Here is a 21,054-nt window from a genome sequence, read left to right on the forward strand (position 1 = left end):
AAAAATAAGGTCGAAATTAGGGGTTTTCCACCTTAAATGGGGTGGGGATGACCTAGGAAGCTGAAATTTGGATATGTTGTTCACAATGGCAATACTCACTGATGGTATGAATTGGGACTCTTTTCATCAATCTGGGGCCAAATTATGCTTCTCCAAAAAAAAAGGACCTTTCTGTAATTTTCAACTTTGACCCTTCCAGCTGCAGGGGTCAATTCTAGCTTCCATGAAAATCCCATTTCCAAAGTTTGACTTTATTTGATCAATTAGAACAGGCTCCAGATCATAAAATGTAAAAATCACCAGCGTGCTGAAACTTATAAATAATATGTAAACATGTCTAACCTACCGCAAATAGCCCCATTTTTTGCAAAAATTTGGATAAAAATGAAAGTGACTCAAAAAGTTACAAAAACTTACGTCACAAAAATTTTTCAAAAAGCGACATTATATTGTCAAAAAAAACAAAAAATTGCGTAATCGGCCAGAATCGAAGAGACCAGTTGATTAATGAATAAAACCCCAAAAAAATCATGTAAAATTGATAAAACATTACAAAAATTCTTCTCCATAAACCTTATTTCATCACCAAATGTACAAAAGAAGATTTTCCTGCAACTGAACCCTTCCCTCTCCCCTTAACCCTATCCGTATCTCGAGCAACCATTTTCAACCACTCGCTGTCGCCCCAATCACATTCAATGATCCGGATACCAAAACATCAATCAGCTGATGCTGTATTACTGATAACTGATGATCTCATCCTTAGTAGACGGATATTCTCACTTCGATAAACACTGGGCCAAGATGGCATCACCCCGACGCCTTCCCCATTTCCTACGCCGAATAACTCACCGGAAAAATTGCAGAACCCGTTACCTACCCATGACGTATCTCGTATTCGTCAGCGTAAAATAGCGTATTTAATTAGATTAGCGAAAGAAAAGTGATAAGGGGGAAAAGACCGAATCGTTAGACGCATCGACAATGATATTATTACGATTGCCTACCGTGTCCAGCATCGCGACGCGAGGGTGGTGACTGGTGAGTGAGCGAGGGGGGGTAGAAGGGAATAATCATGATTGCAGGAAGTTTATATCAGGTTAAAAGACGACCTTGGTCATCTTACCGAATAGGGCCCGCAGCTATACAGATTTTTATACACGCTATCAAATCGTGTATTGGCGTTTAGTAAACCATTCGAGTTCGGTCGACGGTTCGCGAAATATCGAATAATTCCAGTGTCGAGTGTGTGCTTGTGTGCGAGAGTAGATACTCGAACGTGAGTGGACAGCTATCGTAGTATACTCGAAGCTGCTAAGTTTCTTCTCTATAATATTCTAATTCGGCAGCGGCTAGTCTAGTATTTTGTTTGTGGTTATCCTTCTGAAGAGACTTGTGATCTCGATCAAGGTAAGTGTTTCTCTCTACCAACTTCCTGAATATTATTAATATATTTTTCTAATGAGCTAAATTATTATAATTTTTTAACGTATTGATGTCGATATCATTAACGGTAGGCCTCAAACGTACATACAATGTAGCTTCCTATTTGCGTAATTTTTTTTTCTTCAAATTTTAACGTCTATATTATTTAATTTGAGCGTTAAATATATAGGAAATTTGATCCTATTATATCGTTAGCTAAATGAGTAGTTCGGTAGGTAGCTAGTCGAGCTCGAAAACGTAATTTGGAAAATTTTCAAACGTTTGGAAATTATCTAGATAAGATGATTTTCCTGGTTGGTGAATTCGCATTTTTTTTGCTATTAAAATAGAGCCATTTTGAAGGGGGAAAAAAATCAAAAAATTAGTCGAGAACAGATAAAGTGAGTGAAATACATTACAAAACAAGACCTACACAATTATTTGAAAAAATAAGAATTCCCATTCCTAATCAAGCATGTAAATAAAATAATAAATACGCGATAACAATACGTGATATTGTTTAATCTCTTGACGTGAATTTCAAGAATTTTGTTCTCTCCATTGAAACTTTTCGATAATATAGAAAAATTAAACTAAAAACATATTGAAAAAATTAACCATCCGTAGCTAATGAGTGGAATTTTTTCATCAGCTGAAAGAGAGAAAAAAATTACGAAAATTGATAAGAATATGAAATGTGCTTTTATTCTATCGAGTTTACATAAGTTTAGATTTGTCATTTTTTTCATTAAAAATTTCGTTGCCAAGTCCCCTATAATTTCATCATTTCTGTTTGAAAAGAGAGTTCATTCATTTATTCGATTTTATTCGAAGAAAACTGTACCTACCTACTGAAAATTGTGTCAATGAGGCAAAATTAATATCACGCGAAAATGTAATTGGTGTCATGAAACTATTTGATCTGCGAGATCGTATATTTTTAGGAATGTTTAATTTTTTTTGGCAAAGCGAAACGACAAGTAATTCAATGTCGAAAAAAAAATTCTCATGAAAGTATTTTTTGGCATACAAATCTTACCGAATGATTTTTTTTACAGAAAAAAAACTACTCATCTTTTAGTTGACGTCAATCAAAATATAGAAGAGACTTTTGTGAGCGGGAGGAGAGGGGAGGGAGGGGGGGGGGTAAATTTCAAAATTTTTCAACATCTTAAAGCTGATTTCTTAACGAAATAAAAAAATTTCAGTTCTGAAGATTTTTTAATTGAAATTCGAGCTGTGAGCGTGATTTTCTCGGGAAGGGGAGAGGGAGGGGTAAGGCCAAGAAAAAAAGGGGTTTCGTACAATTTATCTCATAAAATAAATTTCATTTTGAAAATTCAATTCTTTTTTTTTTATTTCAAGATGTCAAAATTTTTTGGTCTTCACATTTCAAGACTTTTCAAACACCAATTTTGAGACTTTTCGACGTCAAGAGTTCATGACATGTTACATTTTGTCTGCAGATGTCAAGATTTTTTCGTCCAAAATTTCAAGTGTTTTGTTCTCATCTTGTGAATTCAATATTTTTTTGTTTCGAAATTTCCCAGTCTCGAAATTTCGAGAATTTTTTTACCTCGAAATTTCAAAATATTTCTGTCTTCAAAGTTTGAGTATTTTTGATCTCGAAATTTTGAAATTTTCCAATGTTGGAATTTCTATAGATTTTTTGACTTTGTGAGAGTCAAAATGTTTGAAATGTTTGAAAATTTGTTATTTTCAGATTTACCTAAAGCGTTTTTTGATCTCGAAATCTCGTTATTTTTTTTCCAGACTTCGAAATTTTTTTGAATATTAGGATGTTTTGATTATTTATTGATATCTAGAAATTGTGAGCTTTTTTGGTTTTGAGATTCCGAGAATTTTTTTGATCTCAAGATTTTTGAAATTTTCTGTTGTTGAAATTTCAAGATGCAAAATGTTCTTCTGGCTTCAAATTTAAACCGTTTTTTGATCAAGAAATCTGGTGATTTTATTCTGGATTTCAAGATTTCTGAATTTCTCAGGATGTTCTGATTTTATTGATCTTGATCGATTTTGAGAGTGAAAATGTGTTCATAAAAGTTTTCTATTTTCTGATTTAAAGCAATTTTTTGATCTCAAATCTCGTCATTTTTTTATAGATTGATCTTTTTGATTTAGAAATTGTAATTTGGAGAATTTTTTGATATTTTCTGATGTTGAAATTTCGAGACTTTTTGATTGTCAAAATGTTCTATCTTCACTTAGTCTGCAGATGTCAAGATTTTTTCGTCTCAAAATTTCAAGTCTTTTTCTCATCTTGTGAATGGAACACTTTTTTTTGTTTCAAAATATCCTTGTCTCGAGATTTAGATTTTTTCATTTCGAGATTTCAAAATTTCTCTGTCTGTAAATTCCAAGTTTTTTTCGGTTTTGAAATTTTGAAATTTTATAATGTTAAAATTTCTAGATTTTTTTTCTAGGTATCGAGATTTTTGAATCTTAGGATGTTCTGATTTCATTGATCTGGATACTTTGAAATAAGTATTTTTGTTTTGAAATTTTGAGAATTTTTTTGATCTTGAGATTTTGAAATTTCGATTTTGAGAGTCAGAATGTTCGCGATTTTTTTCTAGATTTCTGAATCTCAGGATGTTCAGACTGATTATATTAATCTCAAAATTGTTAAGATTTTTGGTTTCGAGATCTCAAAATTTTCTGATGTTGAAATTTTGAGATTTTTTTGATTTTTGAGATTCAAAATGTTCTATATCTTCAGATTTAAAGCATTTTCGATCTCAAAATCTTGAAAAAATTTTTTTAGATTTTGAAATTTATGAATCTCAGGATGTTCTGATTTTATTATGATCTTAAAATTGTTAGATTTTTTGGTTTTGAGATCTAAAAAAATTTTTTTGATCTTGAGATTTTGAAATTTTCTGATTTTGAGAGTGAAAATGTTATATTTTATGGGTTAAAGCGTTTTTTAATCTCAAAATCTCTTGATTTTTTTCTGAATTTCAACATTTCTGAATCTCATGATGTTTTGATAGTTTTTTGGTTTTATGGATCTTGACATTGTGAGATTTTTGTGGTTTTGAGATCTCGAGAATTTTATTTTTTGAGATCTCGAGATTTCAAATTGTTTTGAGATTTGATCTAGAGCTAGAAATTGTTTGATGTTTGTTGGGATTTCAAGATTTTAGTCATGTGCGTCAACGGGGAGGGGGGACCATATTGATGAAATTATGAGCTAGGTACCCTAATTTGTGAAGTTACATCTTAAACGTCAACTCCTTTCAGTAAGTATTTTTGAATTTTAAACGACTGAAAAGGTGTGATTTGAAAACCTGAATTTCGCTATGTACCTAATTTCACCCCCCCCCCACACCTACCCACCCACACGAAAGATTACATTATAAACTAAATCTGACCACATAATAGGTCAATTTTACTGAAATTATCCCAATATTTTGACAAATCATAAGAAATTGTTCGATTTTAAAATAAATTCTTGTTTTCTGACCCTTGAACGACCCATCTATTTTGCCGAAATGGTTTGGACTTATGTACAAAAATCCCTTCCTCAGCCCATTCAGAATGTCTAATGTCAATGCACATAGTACATATAGGTAATCACAAAATATTATAAAAATAGAAAGGGTACTGTTAACGAGTTCGCACATAAACCACGATTAGATACATACTTTTCAATTACATCATCGTATATGTAGGTAAAGATACATAAGTTTGAATTGTATAATAACTACATAGGTACATCGTGTATTTGTGCAGTGCACTTGGAAAGAAAAATGCAACAAGGTTGCATTTACCTACAGGTACGAGGAGTGCTTGGTGCTATTACATGAACATTAAACAATCACTAATTTATGATCAGTACCATAATGAATGATTACGATTATACAACATAATCCAACGATAAACGTAGTGATCATTTTATAGAAGTACATATGATATATTTTTGCCATTTCTCATATTGCTCAGGTAGGTAGGTATACATTGTAAATTTATCCTTCTATGGAGAATACTATCTAATTGCACAGATGCACACGAGTGTCGAGTATAAATCACGTCTGAGTTGAAATATGTACATAATATTATATTTCCATTTCTGGTGAAACACATTCTTTCTTCTTCGAAAAATCACTACTTAATGCTGAGTTTTGAAGGAAAAAAAAATGAAGAACCTTATTTTTTGACGTAGATGGGGGGGGGGGGGGTGGTTGGGACTGGGGCGGTTAGTTCGTATATTTTTTCAAATTTGGAAAATTCCAGGAAAACCATTTTCCCTGATTTTTCTTAATCAATTACTCCAATTTTCCAGATTTTTTAAACATCAATCACACAAACACAAAATAAGGGGAGGAGGGGAAGGGATGCCAAATTTTTCCAAATGTCATTGGCGGTGAACTCTATACAAATTGATCTACAAAACTATACCTATTTATTATGGCCCAAAATTTGATCTTCAAAAAAATTCAGCAAAACTCGAAAAAATGCAGTTCAGATCCAAAATTTCGGTTGATGATGTATTTAAACATGCATTTTTGATGTATCTTTGCTCGGTATAAAATTTTTTTGGCATTGACAAAAATTGCGACTCACCTGAAACAGAGAAACAAAATAAATCATTTATTAGTCGAATGAATCTTATTTCACAATACAACAAACTAATTCAGAGTTACGAGAGGTCCCTACCAACACCCTACAAGATTTGAAATTCATCGTGGATTTTGATCAAAATTTGTGAAAAAGTTAGGTCGATCTGAAAGTATTGGCTATCACACGACTCCTTTATCCGATTTAATTTCATCCCACTCTTCTCATTTGATTGGTCGATAATACTAATTTAAATATTCGTATAAGAACGTCGATTTTAGGTACATATAAAGTGAGAAGAGAGTGCAAGAGAAAAAAAAAGAAAAAAAGAGACAGAAAAAGGAACAAATGAGGAATAATTTCAGCATCTCACTAATTTGGACAAAAGGAGGATTGGGCGTGTGTATGAGAAGAAAAGGATCATAAGTAAATAAAAAGATGAAAACAAATATTTCATTTTTCATACCCACTTGCTCACCTCGACCCCCCCCCCCCCACCTTCCGAAAAAGGGCCACAATTCAGAGTATTCAGCTGATAGACCTTTCATAAAAGTCTAACAGAAAAAGCACGACATTTTTCAAACACTGGACGACTTCTGGGAGGAGGCGGTGTCAATATTTCTCACGTCTATTGTTCGTTTTTTCAAAATGTCTTTGGACATTTACACATTTTTTCAGAGGGGGCGTCTAAGCGAACTTCTTTCTTTTAGAACCCCCCCCCCCTCCTTCAATCGCTCACAATTTTTCAATAAAAATTTAAAAAATCAAAATACATGGAAAAAAAATTTTACAAAGTTTACACCTTTTTAAATTATTTTTTGTAGTCTAATTCGATAAAAGAAAAAAACCCTGTTTCGCAAATATACGCATAAAAAGAAAGAAAATACTCATTACAAGCTGACTAGCTTTATTTACAGGTATACAATGTACAACGGATAAAAGTGGACTGTTACAAGAACAGGTAAAATATGTACAGAGATGAGAGTTGGTAACTAGATAGAAGATAGAGTGCGTTTTATATCTAAACAGAGCACCCTCAGGAAAACCAGGGGTCTTAAGATAAATATAAATTATATGTATATGTGACGTGCTCTATGAGAATCGACCTTAGTGCAAAAAAGGGGGTTTCAAGTTACTGAGTGATCCATATAGAAAAAAAGACGCTCTTTCCAATGGCGCAAACCGCAACTTCGTATCTCCTTCACTTTCCTCGGAAATCGACCGCAAAGTTGTGGGTTAGGGCCAAGATCAACTCAAAATTCATTTTTTTAATTTTTCATGATTCTGGCAGTAAAAAATAACCTAATTTGCGTACAAACAGTTTTCAAACCTCATTCGTGTATTTCACTTTGAAAAAACTTGTCAATTCATTAGATATTAATTTAAAAAAAAAAAAAGTAGAATAAATTACATTTTTGGTGAAAAATCTGCTTAAAAAAAATTAAAATAAATAATACAATTGAAAAAAATTTAAAAAAATTGTTGACTCTGGATAGGATCGAACTCCGTACCTTCCGCGTGACAGTCCCTCAGCTGCGCCACACGGCTAGCCCGGCAGTGTTAGGACTTCACGGTTATGACTGATTTCCAGAAACGGTCACAGAGCCAAAGAGGACCTATAGGAAACTACTGGAGACGTTTCTGTTGCCTACCAACCTGAAAAGAAGGGGCAAACACACTTCAAAACTTCATATGCGTGTTTCTCAAAACACACTTTTTGCACTAAGGTCGATTCTCGTAGAGCACGTCACATATGTACATCGAGTAGTAATTAAAGTAAGCTACACAATGAGTAAAAATATGATTACATAAGATTATTTACATCGAGCGGGTAAAAAAAAACAAAAATTTACACTTTGAAAATCGATCCTTTGGCTTTCACACTGACTTTTCATAAGTGGCCTTTGGTATCTGGTTTGCCATCAATGATTCTTCCAAGTGGCCATGAACACAGCGACAAATTCTCCTTTAAGATGACAATATCACTGATTGAGAGATTGGGTTTGGATTTTTCCATTTCAAGCGAGTCTGAAGTTTGGCAAGATAACTCGATTTCAGATTATGCCAGAAAGATTCCATAATCTGACGTTGAAGTGTCAATCTTTTGCCCAATGTAATGTCGAAAGGGCTAGGATTGTATTTTTCAAGTAAGCTTGAGCCAATTAAAAAATGAGATGGCGTGAGGACATCGATTTCATCCAAATCGGTTGAATTGTGGGAGGCGTATAAAGGGTGAGAGTTGAGGATTGCCTCAACAGTAGTAAGAACTGTTTTGAACTCTTCTTCAGTTTGAACAGCTCCTTTTGTTGCAGCTAGCAGATGTTTCTTTCCAGCTTTGACTGCAGCTTCCCAGACTCCGCCTTGATGCCGTGTTCTAGGGGAAATAAATTTCCATTTGATAGCGAGTTTGGGATTATTCTTCTCAATGTTATTTTTAGCACCAAGGAAATTTGTCGCGTTATTAGAGTACATTATTGCAGGTATACCTCTGTGATTTCGGAAACGTTGAAATGCGGCTAAAACCGCAGTCGTTGATGGATTGAAGACAGGTTCGATGAATACGGTGCAACAAAAAAAAAAATAGAAAAAAATACATTCCTGGTCTTCCAAAATACTAATTTACAACAAATAAGAGAGAGCAAAAGAATTTGTTGATGCTTGCTCCAGCAGCAAATTTCTTCATTTTTGAATTTTTCCATCTTCTAAAGACCATTTCTACACATTTTACAAAATTTTTCAAAATTCCACAAAAAAATAAAATAAATTGAAAATTCAAAGTCTAATAGAAAAAAAAAACTTTTTGATAAAGTTGTTGAAAAGCAGGATAATTGCAGGACTTGCAGGACACATCGCCAAAAATCAGGACTTGCAGGGCTGTGGACACCCTCCAGTTTCTGACTGACCCATTGACTGTGAAATTCGATGCCACTTTAAGGCCTTTATCAGCGACTTGAATGAAGATGGATGAATCACAAATGTCGAAAATTACAATATCTTTTATCAATTTCATGGTTTTTCTGCCATTACGAAATTCCATTTTGGAAAAATTAACTCCAGAATCAATTTTTTTCAAGATTAAGAGGGGAGTAGGGCCACATAACCAAGGGTGCCCAAAATAGACAAAAAAAACATTTTTTTTTAAAATTTACCCAAAACGTTAAGTACTTCTGGCCCAACTCCAAGGATGACAAGAAAGCTCAATTTTTTTCAATTTTCCGGATACTATCTCCCACTTAAACTAAACTTCCTCGCCAATATTTCAATTTCCAAGTCACTTTTCCATCAAATAACTCAACTTACAAATGAAACAATACCAAACTCATAATAATCATATTCCAAATAGCACGTACCTTACCTACATTGTATGTACCACTTTTTACCTCTTTCAAAACCATCGCAAATAATAGCACATGTGATTTAAAACCTACATAAAGGTGTCACGAACCAGTACCCTCCTTTTCCCTCTCCCCCTCAACACCATATTCTTGCAAATTCATCAGCCTTCCATTGCGGCGCGGCCTTCTAAGGCGAAATTCGCAACACGAAGTTGACTCGTTAAGATAATTATCTCTCTTCTCGCGATTCCCATAATATCAATTCGATTCAACAAACAATTCAACACACATCGATTTTTGTATTTTCCAGGTGCGCATTAGGATTTACCTATAGTATAGTAGACGAATCAGAAAAAGACGAAATGGAATCCCAAAATCTCGCCATTCTAGTCGTTTTATTGGGTCTCGTTTGCTTGACCGCAGCAGCCACCAATAGCCTGCAAGAGAGATTCAGCTGGAAAATCGTCGATTTCGAGTTCCCCAGCGAAGATGCTCGAAATGAAGCCATCCGAAATGGAGAATTCATCCCGGAGAACAACCTGCCTTTGGGTTTGGAACGTTGGAGGAATAAGTTATTCGTCACGCTTCCTCAATGGAAATCAGGAACAGCGGCCACGTTAACTTATATCGATTTAGATGGTAAATATTCTGCACATTTTATTTATTCTCGATTAACCGCATCGAGTCGAGACTAGATACGAGCACATATAAAGGTGCCCCTATAGCATGACTCACACACTTGGGAAATTCTACATCGTCGTCGTCGACGATGCTCAGTATGCGTAATCGGGTTTAGCTCAGGGCGCCAATGACGTATTTACTCTGTGATCCTCTCTTATAGTACGATTATTAAATCATGGGCAAGGGCTCCAGTAAAACTATAGTAGCGAGGCTAATTACGAGTATATAAGCATGCTCCACGATCATCTTTCCCTTTTCCGTTCTTCGTCGTATATAACCTTCGACTTGAATCGTCTAAACTGGACATGTAGTATGTGAGGCCTATTGTTATGTAAATTTATGGGAACCACGGGCTTTTCGCAGTTCAACTTTAGCCAAAGGAAACGGAAAGTAGCTCGTGTTATCGTCTCCGGTCTTCGAGTTATGTGAAAATCACATTTTTATGCTACACCATTCCAACGTAGAGCTGCGAGGTTATATACACCCCCTTCTTCGGCCCCCCATCTTTGCGCCTTTTACTTATACTAACGTCGACTGTGTAAGCGAATTATTTTTAAATTACCTCCGCCACAACAGACAAGACAAGACAGCTCCGGGTATATTTTACTACTCGTACATGTTAGCTTGAGACAAATGGACAATGTTTATATACGCGTCGCGCCGTCCGCGTCCGTCCTACTGGAGCAATTAATTTACTCAAATCGTGCTCTCCACTTTAATACTCTTCAGGGTCGACTAGATGCCTACCGTCTGATGTACTTTGCTGCTGCCTGAGCCGCCTCATCATCATCATCCTATATACCAAACAATCGCTCGTTTACTCGCTAAAATGAACGAGCTATTAATAATTTCGATATAATGGGATGATTTCTCGCCTTGTTGTATTTTCCCTCCAATTTTTTTTTCGCCAATATTTTGCTAATGCCGAACACACTCTTATGGTTCGACTTCTTCTAAGCCATTCCATCCACGCATTATTCATCGCCAAGGTAATTTGAATTCGAAACGAATCCTATATGGGTTGATTCGTCGATGATTCCGATACAATTTAGTACATAGGTAACCGAAGCGTTTATAAACACGGGGGAGCTACAACGAGTATCTTGTAACAACATTACACTCGAACAAGTTTTGTGGTATTTTTGCGCATTAAAGTCATCTTCGCGTCGTCGAAAACCAATCCTCGTAAATAATAGATTTAATGGGGGATTTGCTAACAATCGTGTCTTAATATCGTACCATGATTTCGAGAAAATATGCAAGCAAATGGCACAATAAGTAGAAGATGCTTTAGTATTAGTGCCTGAGATGTTGCAAGTAGGCAAATATATTCTCAGAAACGTTGGATTCTGTACGATTTCATGCTCATCTGGTCTCCTCGTCGCATTATTTGCATAAAATTAATTTTTGTCATGGAAAATTGAACCAATTGCAACCTCTCGATGCCTCCCTTAACTCATTAATCTTGAAAAATAAAAACTAAGGGTATGGCGAGGGGTCAAATTCATACAATAAACAGAGGAGATGATAGAGTGGGGGGGGGTAAGTGATCTTAAATTTGAATTAGAATTCAATGTTATTAAAATAATAAGAATCATCTCCATTTTTTTTGAGAAAAATCCGAATAAAATTTTCTAATTTACAAAATTTGAAAAATTAATTGAAATGGTTGAAATTTGAATTAGATATTGAAATTTTGAAATGCCCTTCTCAAAAATTTAATTTATCCCATACAACCCTTCTGAAATCCAAAAATTCATAACCATAAGCTACTAAAAAACACCAACCTAATAAACCAAATCGAAACCCTTTTCTTCCCAAGTGCAGTAATCCTGCAATTATAAACACCTCATCAAAAAAAAAAAAAAATTCGCTAAAATTTAAAATTATCACAAAATTTTTTAGAAAATTCATTCAAAAAATTCGAGAAATCAACTCGAAATGTGAAAAATCGTTCACAAAATGATGATAAAATAATTTTTAGAATTCAAAAACTGGTCACTTGAAATCTTGCTAAATCGTGCCAAAATTGACTGAAAATAGCATGGAAATCTGCTTCGATTCACTGAAATTTTTCAACCTCTTGATCGAATCGTTCGCGAATGATTCACCGCATAATCGTTCGCAAATATTTATTGATTCATTCTAATATGTAGGTCCCCGAAAATCGTTCTCAGTAGATTATTTTCAGACTAAATCGTTCGCGAGTGATTCACATTTTCAGTTCAAATCGTTCGCGAATGATTCACTCTCCGCGTAATCGTTCACAAATATTTATAGATTCATTCTAATAGGTCCCCGAAAATCGTTCTTAGTAGATTATTTTTAGACTGAATCGTTCGCAAATGATTCAGATTTTCAGTTCAAATCGTTCGCGAATGATTCACTCACCGCGTAATCGTTCACAAATATTTATTGATTCATTCTTATAGGTACCCGAAGATAGTTCTCAGTAGATTATTTTTAGACTGAATCGTTCGCGAATGATTCAGATTTTTAGCTCAAATCGTTCGCGAATGATTCACTTACCGCGTAATCGTTCACAAGTATTTATTGACTCATTTTTATAGTTCCCCGAAAGTCTTTCTCAGTACATTATTTTCAAACAGACTCGTTCGCGAATGATTCAGATTTTGAGTTCAAATCGTTCGCGAATGATCCACTCATCACGTAATCGTTCACAAATATTTATTGATTCATGTTTTTAGGTCCCCGAAAATCGTTCTCAGTAGATTATTTTTAGACTGAATCGTTCGCGAATTATTCACATTTTTAGCTCAAATCGTTCGCAAATGATTCACTCGCCACATAATCGTTCACAAATATTGATTGATTCATTTTTTTAGGTCCCCGAAAATCGTTCTCAGTAGATTATTTTCAGACTGAATCGTTCGCGAATGATTCACTCAGCGTGTAATCGTTCACAAATATTTATTGATTCATTTTTATAGGCCCCTGAAAATCGTTCTCAATAGATTATTTTTAGGGTGAATCGTTCGCGAATGATTCAGATTTTTGGTTCAAGTCGTTCGCGAATGATTCAGATTTTTAGCTTAAATCGTTCGCAAATGATTCACTCACCACGTGATCGTTCACAAATATTTATTGATTCATTTTTATGGGTCCCTGAAAATCGTTCTCAGTAGATTATTTTCAGATTAAATCGTTCGCGAATGATTCAGATTTTTAGTTCAAATCGTTCGCGAATGATTCAGATTTTTAGTTCAAATCGTTCGCGAATGATTCAGATTTTTAGTTCAAATCGTTCGCGAATGATTCAGATTTTTAGTTCAAATCGTTCGCGAATGATTCACTGACCGCGTAATCGTTCACAAGTATTTATTGACTCATTTTTATAGGTCCCCGAAAGTCTTTCTCAGTACATTATTTTCAAACAGAATCGTTCGCGAATGATTCACATTTTCAGTTCAAATCGTTCGCGAATGATTCACTCAGCGCGTAATCGTTCACAAATATTTATTGATTCATTTTTATAGGTCCCTGAAAATCGTTCTCAGTAGATTATTTTTAGACTGAATCGTTCGCGAATGATTCAGATTTTCATTTCAAATCGTTCGCGAATGATTCACTCACCGCGTAATCGTTCACAACTATTTATTGATTCATTTTTATAGGTCCCTGAAAATCGTTCTCAGTAGATAATTTTCAGACTGAATCGTCGCAAATGATTCAGATTTTCAGTTCAAATCGTTCGCGAATGATTCACAGTGTAATCGTTCAGAAATATTTAATGATTCATTTTTATAGGTCCCCGAAAATCGTTCTCAGTAGATTATTTTTAGACTGAATCGTTCGCGAGTGATTCACATTTTCATTTCAAATCGTTCGCGAATGATTCACTCACCGCGTAATCGTTCACAACTATTTATTGATTCATTTTTATAGGTCCCTGAAAATCGTTCTCAGTAGATAATTTTCAGACTGAATCGTCGCAAATGATTCAGATTTTCAGTTCAAATCGTTCGCGAATGATTCACAGTGTAATCGTTCAGAAATATTTAATGATTCATTTTTATAGGTCCCCGAAAATCGTTCTCAGTAGATTATTTTTAGACTGAATCGTTCGCGAGTGATTCACATTTTCAGTTCAAATCGTTCGCGAATGATTCACTCTCCGCGTAATCGTTCACAAATATTTATTGATTCATTCTAATAGATCCCCGAAAATCGTTCTTAGTAGATTATTTTTAGACTGAATCGTTCGCAAATGATTCAGAGTTTCAGTTCAAATCGTTCGCGAATGATTCGCTCCCACTGGACGAAATCGTGATCGATAAATTTTTTTTCCAAGTTGAATCTAATACGAATTTTGATTCATTCTCATGCGACAAATTGTTCTTGATCGATTACTTTTCCACGGTGAAATCGTTCGCGAAAGATTCAGTTCATTTTGATCGAATCGTTCGCGAATGATTTTTCAAAAGATACTCGTAAATCCTGTGAATGATTCTTTCTCAAATTACATTTTCAAACCGTTCTTGGCCAGTTATTTTCAACCTGAATCGTTCGCGAATGATTTTTTTACAGCTAAATCTTCCCAATGATTCTTTCTCAAGTTATTCGTCAAATCGTTCTCGATCATTCGATTATCGTTTAACAGTTCGCAAATTTTGATTTCTTTTCAAGTCGTTTATGATCGATTATTTTTTAGGTAAAATCGATGATTTCTTTTCAAGTCGTTTATGATCGATTATTTTTTAGGTAAAATCGTTCACAAATGATTCACTTCGATTTGATGAAATCGTTCGTGAATTATTTTTTAAAATCCGAATCTTACAAATCGAAGTTCAGCTGTTTCGTGATAAACCTCAAAGACCTCGCTCCTCAAAGAGTTAGGACCGAAAATATTGTGGTTATTTTACGAGACCTTTGTATGAAGAAAAAATGGAAGAAATCCGCGAATCCAACTTAATTTTCAATTCGAGTCAATCTTAAAAAAGTCCACTAAAATGTTTCTCGAAAAATAATCAAAATCGGCTTGAAAAATCTAATACAAAACAATCAAGCAGGCAAGGTACAAAAAAAAGTCATAGCTTGCCCAAAATTCGACCACTTTGAAAATGTAAAAAAAAAAGTCAAAAATCAATTAAAATTGGTTTTTGAAACACAAAAAAAATTCTAAAATGCCTAAAATATTTTTCAAGCAAAAAAAAATCTCAAAAAATAATTAAAAATGCCTAGGTACGTAGATTTTATAAACATTCTAAAAATGAAGAAAAAAATTGATAATTGTAACAAAATTATGAAAAGGATTGATAAAAATTTTCACAAAGTTATCAATTTGAAGAAAAATTGCCATTTCATGAGAAAATTTGTTCGAAATTTCCACCCAACAAATGAAAATATAGCGAAAACATCGCAAAACGTTATAGAAACTTTTATTTAAAAAAAATGAAGTTGACACCATCGTTAAATTTTCAAATATTTTAACAATTTTTGAGATGAGAACACAATACTGAGAAACTGGAATCGGATTCATTTCACCTTCGTGGGAGGGGAGGAGGGGTGCAATTTTCCCAACGCCTTGATTCATGAATTGGCCTTCCATGTTCAATCGTACATTTGTTGAACTCTCAAAATTCATTGAAAAATGCCAATTCTCAATTTCCAAAACCTGTTTTTCGCGAGTAAATTTTGAATTAAGGAGGTAGGGGTCAGTGACCTTTTTTCAGACCACATCCAACTTGAGCTCTCGACAGTTCAGCTTGAATCGTACTCCACCTCATCAAATCCCAACCAGCTCGTTTCCATCGTCAGATATGTATCTTGACCCATCATCACAAGTCGCATCTTCGAACCACCCTATACTTCCGCATCCAACCAGTCAATAAACTTCTCACATTCGCATTCTTGGCTACCATCCAAAGGATGCACTTGACTCGATTGTAAAATTAATACAAAAACCTGTCTGTGTTGATTCCAGCCACCACCGAGCAATCACCCAAGCTAAAACCGTATCCAAACTGGGAAGCAAATCAAATCCGCCGAAACAACGGAGTTAGCAAAATAGCCAATGTTTTTCGCGTCAACGTAGACGTTTGCGATCGTCTATGGCTCGTCGACGCCGGAGTGATCAATTTGTTGGGTAAAATCGAGGTCATTCACGCGCCAAAAATCCAAGCTTACGACCTGACTACCGATAAGTTGATCTTGGATTATCCTTTGCCCAAGACCGCGTACAAGGATGAAAGTTTCTTCGCCAATATCATCGTCGATGTTTCAAAGGAAGACTGTAACAACGCCTACGTGTACTTGGCTGACATTATGACCTATTCTTTGGTAGTTTATCATTTGGCTAGCAACGATGCTTGGAGAGTATCCCACTACTACTTCCATTTCGATCCGTTGTCCACCAACTATAACATAGGTAAGGTCATAGGCTACATATGTACATATACATGTAAGTGACCATAAATAATATGTATAACAAATTAATTTTTTTCGCACATTTAGGTGGAATTAACTTCCAATGGCACGATGGTATTTTCGGTCTGGCTCTATCTTCGCCCAAAGCCGACGGCTCCAAGTTACTCTACTTCCATCCGATGGCATCTACCAAAGAGTTCGCCGTATCTACTCAAGTCATTCAAAACAAAACCGTCGCCTCGGACCAATACCATTCGTACAAATTGCTCGGATGTCGTGGAAGGAAATCCGAATCGTCTGCCGAATCATTCGACGATAAAACTGGAGTACTTTTCTACACTCTAGTCCAAAAGGACGCTGTCGGTTGTTGGAATTCGAAGAAAAACTACACGACCGATAATAACGCCATCATTGCCAGCGACTCGACCACCATGTCGTTCCCTAACGATTTAAAGGTCGATAAAAATGGTACATTGTGGGTGCTGACCGATCGATTGCCCAATTTCATGTACTCCAAGTTGAACTACGACGATGTTAACTTTAGAATATTTAGCGCGTCGACCGAACAGGCGATCAAAGGAACTGTCTGTGATAACTCTTCGTAAGATATCGATGTATTTTTTGTATTACGCTACGTAGTTTTAGAGAGACCGCTTAAAACGTACTTAAAATTAATGTGTTACGGTTTGCTTGTAGTGTACTTACTCTAATCTAAATACGTAGGTGTATCCGATGTAGGTACTTAATAATTTGATTATTAGATAAATACCGTGTGTGTAAAACCCACTTCCGCGATATTGTTCCAGAACCGTGATGCGTGTCCGCTCTCGTCGTTCTAGTTAGTTAGCAATGTAAAGTAAACAAAAAAAAAACAGGTGGTGGGCGGTAGAGGGGTGCGAAGGCTCTTAAAAGCATATTTGGACATACAGATCAAAAAAATCTGCCTGCAAGATGAAAATCACAACATGAGCAAGTCGTTCGCTAGTCAATCATACGGAATTGATCGAATCATTCGCGAACGATTTGATCAAAATGAGTGAATCGTTCGCGAACGACGTTATCCCACGTCTGAGACAAAATCAGATGATGAAATAAGTGAAATTTCTGCAAAAAAAAAAAAAAATGAAATGAATCACGCCAAATTGACCGAATCATTCGCGAACGATTTGATCAAAATGAGTGAATCGTTCGCGAACGATGTTGTCCAGCACACAGGATGAAATTTGGCAAAAGTTGAGAACCACAGAAATCGAATCGATCGTGAATGATTCGATCAAATTGGTATGATCCATTCGCTAATGATTTGATCGATATGAGCGAATCGTTCGCGAACGACATCATCTCATGTCTGGAATAAGATCAAATATTCGACATTTTTGCATACAATATGAAATCACAACATGAGCAAGTCGTTCGCGATTGAATCACACCGAATTGATCGAATCATTCGCGAACGATTTGATCGAAGAGAGTGAATCGTTCGCGAACGACGTTATCCAACGTCTGGGACGAAATCAGATGATAAGATGAGTGATATTTCTGCAAAAAATATGAAATGAATCACTCCAAATTGACCGAATCATTCGCGAACGATTTGATCAAAGTGAGTGAATCGTTCGCGAACGATATTATCCAAGATCTTAGATAAAATGAAGTGAATGAAATGAAATTTACGAACGCGGAGTTTGATCTCAAAAAAAGTAAATCGTTCGCGAATGATTCGATCGAAGTGAGTGAATCGTTCACGAACGATGTTGTCCAGCATCTAGTATGAAATCAAGTAAATGATATTTGCCAAAAGTTAACGAGAACCACAAAAATCGAAAACAGGCAAAACGTTCGCGAATGAATCACATTCTGATCACAACATTCGTGAACGATTTGATCAAAGTGGCTAAAAAGTACAATTATTCTCAAACATTTTGGAATTACAAAACGAGCAAATCGGTCATATAATGAATGAATCACATTTGATCGAGGTTAATGAATCGTTCGATCGCGAACGAATCAATAAATTTCAAATAATTCGATTGAGAATGAATCATTCGCGAACGTCTGAATCAAATAGGACATAGGAGAATCATCTGCACTCAAACGTTTTTGGCAAACATGATCTCGTCAGTTGGTGAACGATTCTATCGAAGTATAGGTGAGTCGTTCGCGAATGAATCACATCGGTATGATTCGATTGAATCGTTCGCGAACAAACTCGTGAATTATCGGTGATTTGCAATCGATTTGATCGAACTAAGTTGATTGCTGAGCAAGTGAGCATACAGTTTGAACAAATACGATCAAAACGTTCGCGAACGAATTGATTCGAATGAGTGAACGGTGGGTTCATGCTTCATACACAATAGAATTTTCTGAACTTGTGCAATGAAGTGTTTGGGAACAATTCGAGGTACAAAATAATCAAGTCGTTCGCGAATGATTCATTCATATGTTCGATCGAATCGTTCGCGAACGAATGAACGAATGAACGAATCGTTCGCGAACGACTTACCGGATTTCAAATTTGAAGTTACGTAAGAACAACACGAGATTAATTCACAGATCAAATACTGAGCCTGATACCATCGTTCGCGAACGATTCGATCAAACTAAACGAATCGTTCGCGAACGACTGAATCACCTCGCCGCTCAAACCCTGGAAACCCCCATCATTCATTTCTGCCCAAACCTCACGTTTCTGGAACAATTTCGCGTCAACAGCTTCAAATTTACAACTAACCTAAAAACCTAAGTTCTCTAATTTAGCTTTACGAGTATTCGCCTCAGATTTTAACCACCACAGCAAACATCAACGAGGTAATTGGTTATACGACTCGATATGTCCACCAGCGGAAACCAGTAACTCTCGAGCCAAGGTTTAGGTTATGATTATAGCGAAAAGTCACGGTTGTCATGTGTGTAACGTATTGAAAAAATCGCCAACTAAACCCACTTTCCGTTCGTTCGCTGCACCGGCTTCCATTTTTTGCGCATTAAAACCTACTAACTTCACAAGCTTTTTTTGGTCTTCTAAACCATCCACAGCCACATGTATTAAATTTTTTTCTTTTTTTTTCATAAATAAAGTTCCAGACTCGCAGCTGTCAGTTTGCTGGTGTTCGTTGTAGCTGGATTCGTGCATACTTTCGTCAGCATCTAGGTACATAAAAAATCCTCTACCAAAAAAATTACCTACTTAAAAAGTGTATCCTATTTGACCAGGAAGCTGTCACATGCGAACAGGATGTTACCTCGCCGCATCGTCCATATGTGTGTAAAGTGTACAAGTTTTGCGAATCAAAACCCCTCTTCTTCCTCCGTTATATATGTACCATTAAGCCTTGGAGTTGACAATTTAGTCGTCAACCTTTTATTGTTTCTATATTATTACGTATTTTCTATATATAATAGGTATTATGTATGTACTAAGTACGATTTTTTTTCTTCTATTTTTACCGTCGTGTAATTGCGTTCTTGTGTCGCTATGTTGGAGAATTTAATTTTTAGACTTTTCTGTGATCTTGCAGCCTATATTTTTAAGATATCATTCTCAAATTAAGTACTTATTACGAGTAATTTTTAACGAAGCATTTATTGTTATGTGTCCTCTTTTTTTAAAAATGAAAAATAAATTTAAGTGTGCATGCGTTGACCACATTTTTCCATCTCTATGAAGTAAATCGATGGTAATTTTGAGTCGTTCAACAGTTTCCAGCCAACTTTTTGATTTTTTATGACTTTTTGAAAAATTTTGTATGAGCTCAGTGTAGATTTTTTTACAGAAGCGCAATAAAATCTTGATTTTTGCCAGAAATTTTTCAAGTCTTGATTTTTTTACTTCAGCCAAAATTTCAAAAATGGCCTAGATTTGAAAATTGTCTTTAGAGAATTGGAAAAGTTCTCAGATGAGCGGAGAGGGAAGGGTTGAAAACTGCTGGAAAATAAAAACGACAAATTCGCACGTGAAAACGTCAAGTATATTTTTATACTGAGCTCGTATTAGGTATATTTCTCGTATCAACGCGATGTAATATCACACCTTATTCAACTAAAAACTCTTATACGTTCCAATATGTGTCCCACAAATGGGGCAAGTATGACGATAATTATTCCAATTAAGAAAGTACGGTATACACGAGTAACACATGCAGATACAGCTTAGAAACATTACAAAGCATCCTATATGCTGTGCGGCTGAGACCTCCGACGTCACCCTGGTCACTACTTCATTTCGACAATTTGGACAAATCAATTTCATTGGGGTTTCAGTTAAAGGAGGCAACCCTGCGTAGGCCGGTTTTTTCCCCGCATCAGAATCAGATCCAGGAGATTTCGGCGCACTACGAGCGGACACAGGTGACCCAGCAGCGGGCGAGATCATTTTCGATACCCTGTTCGAACAAAAATTTATCCGATAAAAATACCTATCTGCAATAATATCGTGCTGGAAACTACTGAACGTGAAAAACCTACTGCTTTGATAAAAAAAAACACACTAGAAAGAATGAAGTAAAAAATTGTACCTTTAAACCGCGATTTGTCTTGAAATGAAAAAAATATGTTAATTTATAAGTTGGTTTTAAAACAAATTAATTTTCAACTTGAATTTTGCATTAGGTAGGTACTCAAATTTACTGACGTTGATTGTTGA

General features: G+C 35.4%; 1 protein-coding gene across 1 annotated transcript; it reads left to right on the top strand.

The window, feature by feature from the left end:
- Positions 1-1,152: 1,152 nt before the first annotated feature.
- Positions 1,153-20,055, top strand: LOC135845949 (protein yellow-like). The gene is made up of 5 exons (XM_065364845.1): positions 1,153-1,410; positions 9,652-9,980; positions 15,967-16,410; positions 16,497-17,010; positions 19,491-20,055. Exons 2-5 carry the CDS (start codon positions 9,704-9,706, stop codon positions 19,561-19,563), a joined length of 1,308 nt encoding a protein of 435 aa, XP_065220917.1. The 5' UTR covers positions 1,153-1,410; positions 9,652-9,703; the 3' UTR covers positions 19,564-20,055.
- Positions 20,056-21,054: the final 999 nt, after the last annotated feature.

Source organism: Planococcus citri, chromosome 4 (assembly GCF_950023065.1).
Source record: "Planococcus citri chromosome 4, ihPlaCitr1.1, whole genome shotgun sequence".
Lineage (NCBI taxonomy): Eukaryota > Metazoa > Arthropoda > Insecta > Hemiptera > Pseudococcidae > Planococcus > Planococcus citri.